This window comes from Periophthalmus magnuspinnatus, chromosome 13, assembly GCF_009829125.3.
Source record: "Periophthalmus magnuspinnatus isolate fPerMag1 chromosome 13, fPerMag1.2.pri, whole genome shotgun sequence".
In the NCBI taxonomy this organism is placed as follows: domain Eukaryota; kingdom Metazoa; phylum Chordata; class Actinopteri; order Gobiiformes; family Gobiidae; genus Periophthalmus; species Periophthalmus magnuspinnatus.
Genome location: NC_047138.1, coordinates 15670220 through 15686906, shown reverse-complemented (window position 1 = coordinate 15686906; position 16687 = coordinate 15670220). Strand labels below are relative to the sequence as shown.

The 16687-nt window shown below is 41.6% G+C and overlaps 1 protein-coding gene across 1 annotated transcript in view; it reads left to right on the top strand.

Moving 5' to 3' along the window:
- LOC117380664 (WD repeat-containing protein 49-like) overlaps positions 1-16687 on the top strand; it is a 53252-nt gene that overhangs the window by 15540 nt on the left and 21025 nt on the right. The window contains exons 9-12 of the mRNA XM_055226202.1: positions 3223-3459; positions 8218-8382; positions 11036-11151; positions 14763-14893. Coding sequence (XP_055082177.1) covers positions 3223-3459; positions 8218-8382; positions 11036-11151; positions 14763-14893 — 649 coding nt within the window. The remainder of the gene's footprint in view (positions 1-3222; positions 3460-8217; positions 8383-11035; positions 11152-14762; positions 14894-16687) is intronic.

The window sequence follows — 16687 nt, the reverse complement described above, 5'->3', positions numbered from 1 at the left end:
TCCGTAAAGATATGAACATTAATAACAGACAAATCAAGTGCACTCTTTCCCCGAGGTCGCTCCCATTGGTGTTAGCAACAAGTTTAAATGACTGCGTTGTTAAGAGGCATTACCTTCAACAGGCTCTGGATTGGCTATTTGGTTGCTATGGTAGTCGCGGTTGGAACTTTCCTCCGAATTCGCCCCTGCAACTGTTAGCCTCGACGAGCTTTACTTGACTGAAGCCAAACGTTATAGGTGACATCACCCATAGGATTTGGCTTAGTCCTTTTCTTTATACTTAACCCTTTTCTTTATACAGTCTATGGACTAGTCACTAATAGAAATTATCAGGTTCAACATTTGTGCAATAACCTATCAAAAATCTCCTGCCAAAGCACAATGTAATCAGTAGAGGAAAGTTCTCTTGCCCCATCAGCGATTATGACATCATCACATTTTAGAATCTGAAAACCTCAAAGCAGACATGGATGTACAAATGTGGAAATTGTATCAGAGGAGTAGTCATAATGCAGCTTTCATGTGGTGTTGGATAAATCTGAAATACAACTTTGCGAGATGAAGTTGCACATGAACACTTGAGTCGTTAAAGAAATGGGAATTCTGCAGCGTTGATCACTGGGAGTCAAATATAATTCACAACAAATAAGATGGATTGCAAGATAATTTGTATCAAGTGAACATGAAGTTTGGGATAACTACTGTTTCTATCAATAGATTCTGCTCAAAATGTTGAGTCACAAACAGAGACAGTGCGTTATCAGCATCTAACCAAAAGCATAGGAAAGCACACAGGTCATGTGATCGAGCGCTGCTCTCAAAGAAATCTCCCATCTGAACTGCCCAAAATGCAAATTACGTGACATACGAACACTGGAAAAGGGTGTGTAGTTTAGAATGGTTGGATAGGGAAGAGGAAGACTAAAAGACGAGATATATGGACATTTTGAAAGATGACATAAAGTGATTTGCTTTGAGAAAAGAGAATGGGTCAGGCCAACTAACATCAGTTAAAAAGTACAATTTTGTTAATGGTATTAGTTGACAAAAAATAATGAAAACATATTATAAATTAATTATTTTATTATAAAACTTTTTTTATTATATAACTTTTCCAATGGAGAGTCCGCCACCTGCCACACTTTGGCTGAAATGTTCTTCAGCATGGCATTAAACTTGCCTATCTCAGTAGAGACAAGCAGGTAAAGCCACCAGGCCAAGTTACAGGTCAGATCTGTAGAGAAGCAGACTTACAGTAAGAATGTAGGTTTTCAAGATATTTTGGAGCAATAAACATATACGTGATTAAATAAAGGCGATATGTATTTAATAACATACTGTCAACATTCAAGCTATGCAATAACTTGCCATGGAGACAGGCAAGTGGCGTAACCAGCACCAGAAAAGTTACATAATGTACCTTTAAAAAGCCTCATACCATTATAAGAAAACAATATTACGTACTTCAAACAACTGGATTACGTGAATGGATAATACCATACCATTAAAATACTGCAGTTTCTAATGCAGAGGTGCAAAAAACATATACTGCTATAAAAATATGTTAATTTCATGGCAGAAATATAAATGAATCCGACTTTTGGTTTTGAACCCCACTCCTTTCCTTTCAGGGCGGATGCTGGGGCTTGTTCCGCCTCTCCTCTGCTCGTAGTGCAGTTGATGTTCAGGAGTCTCTTTGGCTTTTCTGACGAGAATGAATATTTTAGAGGTGATTTATGTTCCATCTGCCTTGTGCTCAAACACCATCTGCTGTGGCAGGGAAACTCTGAAAGCTTTATCTCACTTTCACTCCTGAAGAGTCCCTGGAACGGCAAGAGTCATCCCTGTGCCGTAAAGCAATCTGGCAGAGTAGTGCCGCGTTCAGGCTAAGTGGCAGGCGCCGCACACCCAACCTGGAGCCTTCTTCAGAGAGCAAAGGCCCTTTGAAATCACACTCTCAGAGTTTATTTGACATTTACAGCAGCAACGTTTTCAGAGCGACCAGAGCTGGCTACTTCACCCACTGTGTGTTCAAGTAAATATGCCATTACTATAATGTAGCCCAAGCAAAATATGAAAAGGAAATCGGCTGCAACATACTACAACTATATTATTTATATCTATGACTATACACTATTTAAGATTGTGCATTAGTGCATGCAACATTAAGTAAAAAGTGCTAGATGAAACAACTAAAATTACAATTAAAGGGAGGTTGGAATTAGACTTTTTTTCTTTTATCAGATTATTTTAGATCAATATTGTGATTAAAAATGTCTAAAATATCAAATCATGATCTACAGGTTCACAGATTATTTGAATAACCAGTCGTCCCTACACGCTGTCTGAGTCAAGAAGGGTCTGGAATTGGAAAAGTGTGAAAATCTTTACCAATTCACTTTACATTGAAATTGTCACCTCTCTCTCTGTAACTGGTGCAGTGAGTCTCGTCATTTATTTATCTTTATTTATACAGGGGAACCCAATGAGAGCACTTGGGCCCTCTTTTTCATGGGTGCCCTCTTAAAATGTTTGTATCAACCCGCTCTACATGATCTTGGTGTTTTTATTTCACTATTTTTTCTGTGAATCAAGATATAAATATTAATAACAAATTAATGACAAATCAAGCATCCTCTTTCCCCTAGGTTGCTCCCGCTAGCGTTAGCAACTGGTTTGATTGACTGTGTTGCTAAGCTTCCATTCCCTGCTAAACCAGCGGTGCAGGCAGGAACAGGCGTTACCATCAAAAGCCTTGCTCCAGATTGAGTCTTTGCTGTGATACTTGCGGTCGGAATTCCAAATGTGGAACTTGGCTCCAAATTCACCCTACAGCTGGTAGCTTCGATGAGCTTCATTTGACTAGAGCCAAACTCTATGGGTGACGTCATACACACTTAGTCCACTTCTTTATACAGTTTGTATCAAGTGTCTCTCAAATGTGGAAGACTCTCCTCTCTAAAAAAATTGTATATAAGTATATAACTTCGATTGTTGATGTGGCAGAAATACGCTGTTTCGCAGTTCAGATTTTTTTTCTGTTTTTTACTCCTAAGCCGCCATGCTTGTTTTCACCCAAATAGACTATGCATCCTTCTTATTGGTTAATCCTTCTGTCAATCACACCCTCTGGAGTTGGGAACACAGGATATGATTCCAGACCCACTCGCCTATCGGTCCGGTTTATTTGTTCATTCCCTTCTGTCTGTCTTGTCTGTCCAGGTGTTGTGTCTCTGGGACCTCTCCAGTCAGCAGTGTCTCCAGCGTCTGACTGAGGTGTTCCCAAAGACTCCAGAGGACGCCCAAGCTCTCCTGTTCCTACACGAGGAGAAACATCTGCTCCTGCTCTGCTTCCACTGCCACCTCCTCCAGCTGCAGACCCATACAGAGACAGAGAGAAGGACTACCAGCCACCAGAGCTCTGTGACCTGTGTGCTTTACAACAGCCTCTTCAGACAGGTATCGTGGGACAGAGAAGTCAAAACCTGTACTCAAGTAAGGTCATTTGAGCCATATAACACCCATACTGAAATCAATAGAGCTCTAGTCAAATAAAGTCAACTTTATACACTTTATATAAATATTACATCGATTGAAAGAGTCACCACCTATAAATACCTTTGGTTTTGTTTTTTTAAGTTATTCTTTAAAAAACATATCTTGTAAATATGTAACAGTTTAAAATGAAAATTATCACTTTATCATACAACCTAATTTTGTATTCCATTAAATTCCAGAATAGAAATGTTTCAAGCAACCTTTCTTTCTGTACTGTGTAATGGGGATATAACAAACACACAGACTTCAGCCTACTTTGCAACCTTTACATACTCTCTTTCACTCAGCCCTTTGTTTCATAAGAGGTGATGAATTTAAAACCCATCACAGTGTTCTCTATGGAAATGTGGGTTGGCTATCACTATCTGTTAGAAGAGAGCCGCACTGTATAAAAAGTATCTATAAGGGACTACTTCAAAAACTGCCAGAATACCTCACCTGCTTATTAATCACTGATACCGGAACATTTATTACCAGCTCACATAGCTGCATAAGGCTAAGGACTAGGTGCACCAAAATTAAGATGGGAAAAGGGGCTTTTAGCGGTTTTGCTTCACAAAAATGGAAAACACTCCAAGGAAAAGCATACATTGCTGACACATTCGCAATTTAATAATCTGGTAACAAACTTTTATACACACACCTGCACCTGTTTTTAATGTTTTATATGGACTTATGTACTTCAGCCTTCATCTTCATCTTCACTCTCTTCCCCTTACTGCTGTTATGCCATAGAAATCCTTATAATCTAAATAAAATGATTCATTGACTAATACAAATTTTCGACCAATTAGTCGACTAAGTGACTAAAGGTTTTACTGTAGTCTGAAACAAGTTGAAATGTTGCACCCTAAAGCTTTAATTACTTGTTTTGGAAAGAATGGACACTGTAATCTTTAGTCTCATAAATAATGCGGAAATAGAAACTGATAATTCCGTGGGTTTTGTATGAGGGCGATTAAAGCAAGTGCCAGCATGTCCACACAGTGTATTAAGGCCATAAATACACATGAAATTTCCCATAGTATCATGGATCGAGTCAAATTTGAAAATCCCATGATTTTTTATCTCACGTGTTCAGTTCAAAATCCTGAACAAATAGGTACATTCGTCAACCTTTGAGGCCCTTGAAGTACCCACTTTCTAAACTTTCTGTCATAAAATTCTCATATTTATTCTACTTTAAAAACTCCTTAAACCGCCACCTTAACATGGTGGAGGGGTTTGAGCACCTGAATGATCCTGGGAGCTATGTTGTCAGGGGCTTTGTGCCCCTGGTAGGGTCACCCATGGCAAACAGGTCTTCGGGGACGAGTCAGACTAAGAGCGGTTCAGAAGCCCCCATGACAAGTGTAAGGATGAGGCCAGTTACATCACTCGGATTGGCGTTACCGGGGTCCCACTGGGGTGGGTGCTCGGTAGCGAGCGCCTGGTGGCCCGGCCTTTCCCCATGGGACCTGGCCAGGCCGAGTCTGAAGGAGCGACGTGGGGCCTTCCTCCTGTGGACTCACCACCTGCGGGTGGAGCCATGAGGGGCAGGTGCAAAGAGATCTGGGCGGCGGTCGAAGGCGTGGGCCTCGACGACCTCGATCTCCGGACATGGAGATTGGCTCTGGAGATATGGAATGTCACCTCCGTGAGGGGGAGGAGCCTGAACTTGTGCAGGAGGTTGAGCATTACCGGCTAGATATAGTTGGCCTCACCTCCACGCACAGCTTGGGCTCTGGAACCCAACTCCTCGAGAGGGGCTGGACTTTCCATTTCTCTGGCATTGCTCGCGAGGAGCAGCGGCGAGCTGGTGGGGGCTTGCTAATTGCCTCACAGCTCAGCTGCCACATGTTGGAGTTCACCCCGGTGAACAAGAGGGTCGCATCCCTACGGGGGACTTTAATGCCCTTGTGGGTATTGACAGTGACACCTGGAGGGGCGTGATTGGGAAGAATGGCCTCCCTGATCTGAACCTGAGCGGTGTCTTGTTATTAGACTTCTGTGCTAGTCACAGTTTGTCCATAACGGACACCATGTTTGAGCACAAGGGTCTCCATCAGTACACGTGGCACCAGGACACCCTAGGTCGGAGGTTGATAATCAGCTTTGTTGTTGTGTCATCTGACCTCCGACCGCGTGTCTCAGACACTCGGGTGAAGAGAGCGGCTGAACTGTCAACCGATCACCACCTGGTTGTGAGTTGGATCAGCTGGCGGAGGAGGACACCGGACAGACCTGGTAGGCCCAAGCGTGTCATGAGGGTCTGCTGAGAACGTCTGGCGGAGCGTCTGTTAGGGGGTTTTCAACTCACACTTCTCCCTGATCCCGAGGGAGGCTGGGGACATGGACTCCGAGTGGACCATGTTCTCCACCTCTACCACCTGCACTCCACCTCTTGTCAATGCGGCTGCTCGTAGCTGTGATCATAAGGTCTGGTGCTTGTCGTGGTAGCAACCCCCGAACCCGATGGTGGACACCGGAAGTAAGGGATGCCGTCAGGCTGAAGAAGGAGTCCTATTGAGCCTTGTTGGCTCGTGGGACTCCTGAGGCAGCTGACGAGTACTGCGGGCCAAGCGTGCCGCGGATTGTGCGGTCGCAGAGGCAAAAACTCGGGGTTGGGAGGAGTTCGGGGAGGCCATGGAGGACTATCGGACGGCCTCAAAGAGATTCTGGCAAACTGTCCGATGCCTCAGGAGGGGGAAGCAGTGCTACACCGACACTGTTTACAGTGCGGGCGGAGAGCTGCTGACCTCGACTGGGGATGTTGTCAGGCGGTGGAAAGAATACTTTGAGGATCTCCTCAATCCCACCATCATGTCTTCTGAGGAGGATGCAGAGACTGGGGACCCAGAGGAGGACCATCACCCTGGCTGAAGCACCAGGTAGTTGGCAAGCTCCTCAGTGGCAAGGTTCCGGGGGTGGACAAGATCCGAGTACCTCAAGTCTCTGGGTGTTGTGGGGCTGTCTTGGCTGACACGTCTCTGCAACATCGGGGTGGTGGTCCCTCAGTATAAGAAGAGGAGGGTATGTTCCAATTACAGGGGAATCACACTCCACAGCTTTCCTGGTAAGCTCTATTCCAGGGTACTAGAGAGAAGAATTCGACCGATAGTCAAACCTCGGATTCAGGAGGAGCAGTGTGGTTTTCGTCCTGGTCGCGGAACACTGGACCAGCTCTATACTCTCCATTGGGTCCTCGAGGGCTCATGGGATTTTGCCAAACCAGTCCAAATGGATCTTTGTGGATCTGGAGAAGGCATTCGCCCATGTCCCTCGTGGTGTTCTTTGGGGGGTGCTCCGGGAGTATGGGGTCTGGGACTCTTTGCTATGGAGTGTGCGGTCCCTGTATGACCGGAGCAGGAGCTGTGTTTGCATTGTCAGCAGTAAGTCAGACCTGTTCCCGGTGCATATTGGTCTCCGCCAGGGCTGCCCTTTGTCACCGGTTCTGTTCATTATAGTTATGGACAGAATTTCTAAGTGCAGCCAGGGGGTGGGGCAGGTCTGGTTTGGGAACCACAGGATCTCATCTTTGCTGTTTGCAGATGAAGTTGTCCTGATGGCTTCATCAAGCCAGAACTTGCAGCAGGTGCTGGGGCGGTTTGCAGCCGAGTGTGAAGTGGCTGGGATAAGAATCAGCTCCTCCAAATCCGAGGCCATGGTTCTTGACCCGAAAAAGGTGGCTTGCCCTCTCCGGGTGGGTGGTGAGTCTCTGCCTCAAGTGGAGGAGTTCAAGTATCTCTCAGCTGGCCTGGGAACGCCTTGAGGTCCCACCGGAGGAGCTGGAGGACCGGTGAGGGAAGTCTGGGAGTCCCTGCTTAGACTGCTGCCCCCGCGACCCTGGATAAACAGAAGAAAATGGATGGATTAAAAACTCACCTACTTCCAATGTATTCATCTGATATTTTTACATTATGAGGCCACTTTGCCATAAAAGTACACTCAAAGGACCTCAAACAGTTCCCTGTGGGAGCAAATATACATTAAGATAAGTACATATATAGAAAATACTACAAATATACAACTTAAATTGTATTAAAAAGCCAAACAAATGGGTCTTAAGAGCAGATTTAAAAGACTATATGGAGGGAGCAGCTCTCATGTGCAGACGTAAACTGTTTTATAGTTTGGGGGCAGCCACAGCAAAGGTCCTATCACCTTGTGTTCTCCATTGAGATCTGGGCACATTTAATAAAAGCTTTTTTCTGACCTCACTGATCTGGCTGGTACATAAGGTTATAAACGCTCAGTCAATAGGATGCTATTTCTAAGTCATTTTTGCTAGTAGCTGCAAAGCCAGTCAGCCACAAGAGCAGCCAACCACCAACCAGCCAACCATACAACCAGTCAACCTTCTTACTTATCGATGGTTCCAGTGACATTTGGTGTACTTTTACCTCAAATATTATACTTTCTACTCAAGCTTTAAACTGTTGTTACACTCACTTTTTATGTAAATGAGGCAGGCAGCGTATCTCCACACATTTATTGCTTTTTGCGATGCCAGCACCAGATGCAGTTTTCCTTGAGTCTGTCTCCTCATAATAAAGGCAAGCAAAAGTTTAGTCATGCCGCAGTTATTAAAAATGCAGTACGGGACCCACCTCTTCATGCAGTCCAATATATCTTACAATTGCAAAAATTGATATCCCCCATCTCTGTCTTTTTCTCCAGGTCGTCAGTGGCGACTCGTCCTCCTGCGTGATCTGCTGGCTGCCTGACACGGGCCAAAAGGTCACGCAGTTCCACCGTTGTCATGGAAACACCCCCATTTCCACCATGGCACTCGATTGGACACAGACCAGGCTATTTACCGCGAGCGCCGATGGAGAGGTCAAAGTGGGTATAGCATCACACACACACAAGCAATGAAGCTGGATGCTAACCGTAAGGCGCGCTAAAGGTCGGGCCTCATTGAGATGCAGGGACTGAGTGAAATGCAAAAGAGCGGAGCAGGAGTGGTGATAACAGGTGGAGGGACGTGCTGGGTAAATAGAAGGAGCACTTGAGGCTCTGAGTCTCTAGAAAACAATTGGCGGAGGTGATACAGAGCGACACAAGCAGGCTGTCGAAGCCCACACTTGGTGGTGGAAAGAGTGCTGAAAATCTGTTAAGAAGCAAAAGTACAGGTACGTGCCTCGAAATCTAGTCAATTACAAGTACAAGTAGTGCTGCCAAAATTGTACTTAAGTAAAAGTAAAAAGTACTCATGAAAAATACTACTCAGTGTTGCTTTGAAACACAATTTTGAAAGTGTTTTTGATAATGCTTTTATAGAAAACTTGATTAAATAAAAAAACAGAAAATTGCATATTCTCTGATCTCCAGCCAATCAGAGCAGGAGATGCAGAACTGTTGTGGAGGGATTTGGACTTGTACAGGACTTAGTAACTTCTATGAAATATTAACTAATTACAATTACATGAGATTTAGATTTATACTCAATTACAAGTAGAAGTACAGATTTAAAAAAAAAAATACTCAAAAAATGTACTGTTATGTCCCACTCCTGCTTTCTTCTACTTGTTGATATTTTTACATGGTTAAAAATGAACATTTGCAGTTCTATTGATTAATGTTCTACTTGTTTATATGAGAGATTGGAGATGGTTAATTGATCGGTTAATCTTTTTTTTCTCCAAATAATCCCTTAATAATTGTATTGTAAAGGGCATATAAAAGGCATATAAAATAAATTAACCAAAGTAAGGCAAGACAGTCCAGGTGAATAGAAAAAATAAATAAATAAAAATAAAACAAACAAAAACATGTACACAAGTTTACTTAATGAAAAATGGGTAATACATTTTTCCCTCATATATTGTTTTCAGTTAAATGTGGCATTATATTGGTAAAATGGCCAAATTTGCACATATCTAGAACTTCGGCAAAATGATAGAGCAATTTGTGACTTCATTTTATTTACATATTAGATACCAAAAATATTGAGGGAATTTTGGGGGTCTTATTTAGTATTTAAATTAGATTTTACCGAAAATTGGTGTAAACATTCAACTTTCTTCTCTCATTATTTGGACTTAAAACTTAGAAATGAGTGAAATGAGTTTTGCCTGTAGTGTCTCACCTTAAGCCAACAGACCTGTAGGTGGCTGTGGCTTTTAATTTTAAATCCATGAACAATAAACAAGGCATTTAGTCTGACATTTATTTCACACAAACATAACCCCAGATTCCTCTAAATCTGGATTAGCTGCAAACCTGTCGTTCAAACTAAAGAACCACATCACTGACAATTTGACTTAATGAAAACATATTAATTACTTAAAAAATAATTAATTACTAGTTATGCCTGTGTTATCCTCATTACACATACTTTATTCTGAGAAATAACCATGTGATACACAGGTGGTTCATCCAATTATCAGGTGTCATTCAGCTAACAGCAGCGCATCAAGCTAATCCAATGACACACATTCAAAACTTGTTTGAATGAGCGTAATCAGCCACACCAGCTCTGTGATCTTGTTAGCCGCTGTTAGCATGCATCCTGTGCACGAGTGCTAGCTTAATGTTCCAAACCCAAACACCACACAATTTCTCAGCTGAAAATTAAGGACCCTTTAGTCCTATTACTGACACAACTCATCTCCTCTTCATTCTTCATCAAACCCAACCTGTGGAGCGCAGTCAGGGACATCAGGTGTTTGGAGCGGACCTTTTAATTAGGATGTTCTCATGAGGCCAGTCATTATTCCTTTTGTTGATGACAGGACACACAAATTGAGCTGTAAACCACAGTAATAGAAAGATGGGGTAAGACAAGGCAAGTTTATTTGTATAGCACAATTTGTACACAAAGTAATTCAAAGTGCTGTACAGAATAACAAAGATATTAGCATCACAATCAAACATAAATAATCACAAATAATCATCATAAAATTAACCTTAAAAGCGAAGAGTGCAGAATAAAAACCTTTCAGTCGTATGCACAGCTAAACAGAACCGTTTTAAGCTTGGATTTAAATATTGTCAAAGTAGAGGCCTGTCTCACATCTTCAGGAAGATGTGAGACAAAACCTGTTCCAGGTTTTAGCTGCATAAAACTGAAACGCTGATTCCCCATGTTTAGTCCAGAGGCACCAGCAAGAGGCCTATCCCTGAAGTCCTCATAGTGGGAGTTGGTTTTATGGCACTAACCTGTCAGAGATATACTTTGGTGCTAGGCCATGGAGAGACTTGTACACAAGCAGAGCTCATTTAAAGTCTATTCTCTGAGCCACAGGAGCCAGTGCAGAGACCTGAGCACAGGACTTATGTGCTCGTACTTCCTGGTTTTAGTCATGACCAGAACAGCAGTGTTCTGGATGTACTGCAGCTGTTTTAACGCTTGTTTGGAGAGGCCCGTGAGCAGGGCGTTACAGTAGTCTAACCTACTGGAGACAAATGCATAGATAAATCTCTCCAAGTCTGATTTAGACCGTATACCTCTGATTTTTGCAATGTCTAAGGTGTCGCTCCTTTCTCTTGGAAGGTTTGGGATTTCAACGGCCGCTGCCTCCACAGAATGAACGCAGCTCAGGGTCGCCACGTGCACATAACGCAAGTCCTGCCCCTGCGGAGGAGTGTTTTGGTCTTTGGTTGGCAAAGGTACAATTTATAAAGGTTAATCTAGCAGTTTTCCATCTTTTCTCATCTAATACATTTTCATGAAGATGGCCTTATATATTTTCTGGCATATAAGCAAATAATAACTAAGGGGACTGCATGCAAAGATTAAGTTTGTATTAATTTATGTCCTGTCACGCCAGCATGTAAACAAGTTTACTTCCCGCTAAAGATCAAATTTCATATTTTTATGGCTGGGAGGGCCTACAGTGTTGTTGTTTTCAAATGTCATCATGCATTAATTAGGTTTAAAATTCACCTCTTTGACACCGACTATTTACATTTTACAGTGAAGAGAATTTGGGAACTTTTTTTTTTGTTTATTTTAGATGTTTTTATGGCACTGAAAACTGTAGAAAAACATGTGTCCTTACTGTGAGCAGGCTTGCATCTCCACAAACCTGACTCTTATTTGGCATTTTTCATTAGACAACATGTAGTGTGGCCCCACCAAGATGATTTGTACCCAGGGCCTGGAATTTGGTGCTCCAGTCCTGCATAAAATGTATCTACTTCAAGGAGAAACATGGCTTTAACATGTTTAACAGGCAAACATTCAGGTGATGTGCCACCTCCAGAAAGTTAGACTGTGTTACTTTGTTTCTACAGGAAAAGAAACTAAACATACCTGTGCTTTCAAATGGTTAAAAGCTGAAAAAATTAAATTTTTAATTTTATTTTTAAGAATAATCAACTTTTTGTCACAGTAATACTAATAATAAAGTAAAACTAAAATTTCAAGCTCGATTTCGTAACTAAGGAAACGGGCTCAATACTCAATGCCAATTGTGATAACACAATGAACAAGAAAACCCCAACACTTAGACAATAGAATGGCATTTTCAGCACAAAATAATAGTACTTTCTTGAAAAATAAGTTCAAGACTGCTCTAAAACGTTTTAAGAAAGGTCCAATTTTGTCATATTTTGGGGATTTTTTCAGTATTGATATTTCTTCAACTCAGTGGTTCTTTTTGCTGCTGGTTTAAATATCGATTTGTATCTGTTTTTTGATACTTTTGAAAACCCTACCCTCAAAAGTCATTACAATCACCTTCACCAACTTCTCTCTTAGTTATTACTTCCTCCGTGTTTGGAAGCCACTTTCCCCTTAAAACTGTCATACAGCTTGTGCCCTGCCGCCTGGTTTTCTAACTCCAAGTCGACATCTGGACTCTAATGCGCTCCCATTCAGTCTGACCCTCTGCCTCTCATTACAGCACACTCCCTTGTAACTCTGCATTACCGCCTACCACTCTTCATCTTCATCATCATCACACTCACCAGCCAGCTCCCCTTACAAACACAACTTTATGCCACTCCATTTGCGTCCCCAGACTATCATTTTTTTCAACAGTAGAGTTAACTTTGCCTGCTCCCCTGGGTGTCGCAGTTGTAGAGTGAACATAGTCGGAACTGCTTCTATTATTACTACCATCACTCACGCTCTTTCCCGTTTCAACACATAGAGCAAGGTTTAAAACATATATTGCGAGCTCCTATGGCTTTTCTCCCTATAAGTACCACTTTCCGATGCCGTACAACTCATTCCAAAACATTAAGTGGTGCGTTTTTCATTTATACTATACCTGCCCAACAGTAAAAGAGCAATAAAAAGGCAATCATGAAATAGTATGAAGGATTAAAGGGAGAGAAGATGTTGCAGGTGGGCTAAAGACTCCCCAGGGATGACTAAATGCATGTCAACAAGAACAGCCTGTCTTAAACTATATTTGTTTTGGCTTAGTAAGAGTAAATAAAGAGACATGGGGACATAGTGGTAAAGGCCCTATACATGACTTACTTGTTGTCGTTCAGGAGATTTGTTTGTCTATTATAAGAGAAGCTAATTGTAAAAGAAATTGACTGGATTATGAGGCGACAGTAGCTCAGTTGGTGCGTTTGAGTGTTTTTCCATTGACTCACATGGCGTTACGATTCCTGCTACCGCCGATGAATGCTGTTGCTGTGTCCTTGGGCAAGACACTTGTCCCACCTCGCCTCCAGTGTCTGTGTACACTGGCGTATGGATGTGTGTGTGAATGGGTGAGTGGTTCCTTGAGGTAAAGCGTTTTGAGTGCTTTCAAGGTGTAAAAACGCTGGATAAAAAAGTGAGCATTTACCATTCACCATTATATAGTGTAAGCGTTTGAATGGATGAGAACCTTAATGTAGCAATCATAACACTAGGTTTGCAAGATTAATCAAAATCAAAATCATATCAAAATTACAATTTCAATGGAAGCAAAATGAGCAAATCACAAAGGCTGCAATTTTTTAACTATACATTTTGCATAAAACTGCTAACCCTGTAGTTTAGATCTGTACAAACATGTTCCGAAATGCAATTCTTGTAATAGTTTGTCAGCTCATATTTCAGTCTTTTTGTCTATTTTTCTGGACGCTTTTAGAATGTGAATAAAATCCTATTGTTAAAACACAAATCTAACCGCAATCGTAATGCTTGACAGAAAAAAAAAAAGCAAAATATAGGAGCAGTTGGTTCAGATTATACCAGACCTGTATTGATACCTATACCAGACCTATTTAAACTGATTCATGTTCTTCACCTATGGTTCAAAAGTGCATACAGAGCTTGCCTCTTACCAAGAAGGCCCTACGTTTGATTCTGGGATTGGATAGGGCTAGTCTTGTGGAGTTTTGAGTTGACTCTAAATAAAGCAACTAACCTTTACCTTAAAATTGAGTCCAGAGTAGGGAGAGACATTATTGGAGTCAGGATTTGAACTCATGACACTCTGGTGAGCATGTGTTGCAGCTTAACCGCTACACCACTATACAGCACTTGTTGGATTGTTTGTCAAGATGTTTAAGTGCTGCTTCGTGTGTCCTAGTTAGTAGCTTGACCTAGTTTTGGCTCATAGACTGTATGTATAAATGGACATAACTAATGTCTAAATAGGAATTGCTTTCAGCTCCATCAACTCTCTGTAACTGCTGCAGTGAGCCTCATTATTTTGGTCTTTAAAATGTTCGTATTAACCCGCTCTACATGATTTTTATTGAGCTGTTTTGTCCGTAAATCAAGATATGAACATTAATAACAGACAAATTAAACGCTTTCTTTCCCAGAGGTCACTCCTGCTAGCTTTAGAAACAGGTTTGATTGGATGGACGTACTGCAGGTTTCTCCGTAATATTCATAATCATGTAATTCTCCAGCTACGTTCTTCTGAGTCCTGATCTGTATTGTGGTACAAGATGTGGAGAAAAGTGCTCCTGACAGGTTACCTCATTGGCATTAACTTAACAAATGCAGAGGACAGATTTACTTATGGTGAAAAATACTTGTGAGCAGAAAAAAAACAATGCAGTTGATGATACAGTACGAAAGATTAAAGACGGTGAAGACTTTGGAGGTGGGCTAAAGACTCCCATGAGACTGAACCACGATACGCATGTTGACAAGAAGAGCTTTCATGTAACGTGCTGTTTTCCCCCGAGCAGCGAGTCGGGATGTACAATCAGAGTGCAAGGCTGTCAACACAGAATGGTCTTTGATGTGTGCGTGTTCAGATTCACCATTCATCTCCCAGTTCACGTTTGGTGGTTTTCTGTGGCGTTCTTTGCAGGATGCCGTGCATATTTCGCCTGCAGTCTTTCACACAGACAGTAGTGGAGCCGTCGGAGTGGAGAGGAGGGGTCCAACATGGCGGGGAGGTGGTCTGCGCCGCCTTCCAGACTCCGCAAACTCTGGTCACAGGTACGTGGGTCAAATTTTTGTGATGCAAGAGAAACACAGAGATTTGAATTGCTACTATAACAACAACATAACACATGACAACATGACAGCATAAACAAGTTATATATACAATATTTCTGCATTTTCAATCAAATGTCTGAAATCCGTGTTTTCAGTCCCCTGTGATATTTTATTCTCCTTTCTTCTGTCGTAAGCAGCCATATTTGTTTCGATACGGACAGACCTTATGTGTCTTTGATTGGCTAATCCACCTGTCAATCATGCCCATCTGAACTCAGCAAGATTAAAGAAGTGTGTAGTTTTTTGGATCCCATGCAATTACATTCAAGGAGTGATGTTTAGAAAAGTTGCGCCCTGAGCCTGGTACCAATAAAAAAAGTTCCATCCCATTTCTTTTAATAAGGCAACAAAAGGATAAACGTGAATTTGGATGTTTTCTTTATATACAATATTTAAAATTTGGGAACTTTAAAGGTGCGCTATGTAACTTTTATGGTGGAGGGAAAAGAAGCTGACACCATCAAGCCGAGTTACAGGTCAGATCTGTGAAGAGGTGGTTAACTGGAAGCACACCTTTTGTCCATATGTGATGCAGCTTCATCCAAACGCATTGTGGTTTAGTACAGTACTTTTCCTCTAGTATAGAAAGTAAAAACGTGGAAGGTAGATTGCCATAGTTTTGGTGAGTCTTGAGGTAAGACTCGTGACGTCTTGCCATGAATGTGTCAGCTAGTGGTGTTGGTCAGAGAGGCCATTATAGAGATAGTCTGCTGCTTTAGCTTCGGCTTCAGCAGTCGCTTACTCTTAACATGTTAAACCAACTTTCTCCATGTAAAGAGTTCCCACCCAGTTGAATGATTTTGAGATGATTAAGTTAGCTGAAAGTGACTCAAATACTTACTGAAATAATCTTTGTAAAATTCTCATGAATACTGTCAGATCATTTATCTAAATTAATTCTCAAGTGATATTCAGATCTTTTCTCTTCTTCATGGGACCACACTTTCATTTTGGCTTGAGCTAGCCTTGGTCAGGAGTACCTTTAGCTGGAGAATTTAGCCTATTTTCCATTGTTTAGGTGGATGGGTGAAAATATGTGTGTCAGGTGAAAAGAACATGCACACCATACACTTTTTTATATAATATTGACAGCTAGGATTGATCAAGTGTAGTACATGGACAGCGATCCACAGAGAGATAGTTTACCATCAAGACGCATTTCATTCAGCTTAGCCAAGTGTATTTAGAAACTTTTCCTATTGATTTTTTAGAGTTGTTTTAGTTTTTTTACTCCCAAATGTTATTAAGCATACTACCTAATAAAATACATTCTTATTCTTTCTTTAAAACTCACCAGAAGACACCCTTACACTTTCTAGTCGTGGTCAGACAGGGCTGGTTCAAGGCATTTGGTGACCCTAAACAAGGTTTTGGTTGTGGCCCTCCTGGATGCACGGTTTAAAAAAAAAGAAACACCATCATTGTTTATGCTAACGTAGCATGACATTATTAGAAAAATACAATAGCTCACTCCTCTCCATCCTACATTTGTTCTTTTTCGCTCCAGTTTGTTCTTTTTTGTCCTTCAGCCAGTTCACTCCTGAGCCATTTAATTTCATATGTGATGATGCTGATATGATGCTAGAGCACAAACCTTTTTCCCCTTTATTTCAAGATAACTATATAATCTATAATAAGGAGACTAACAAAATGCTGCTAAATTATGTGATAAAAGAAAACAAAATGTGTGTGTTATAGTTAAATGTGCACTATGTAACTTATTTGAGGGAGGCT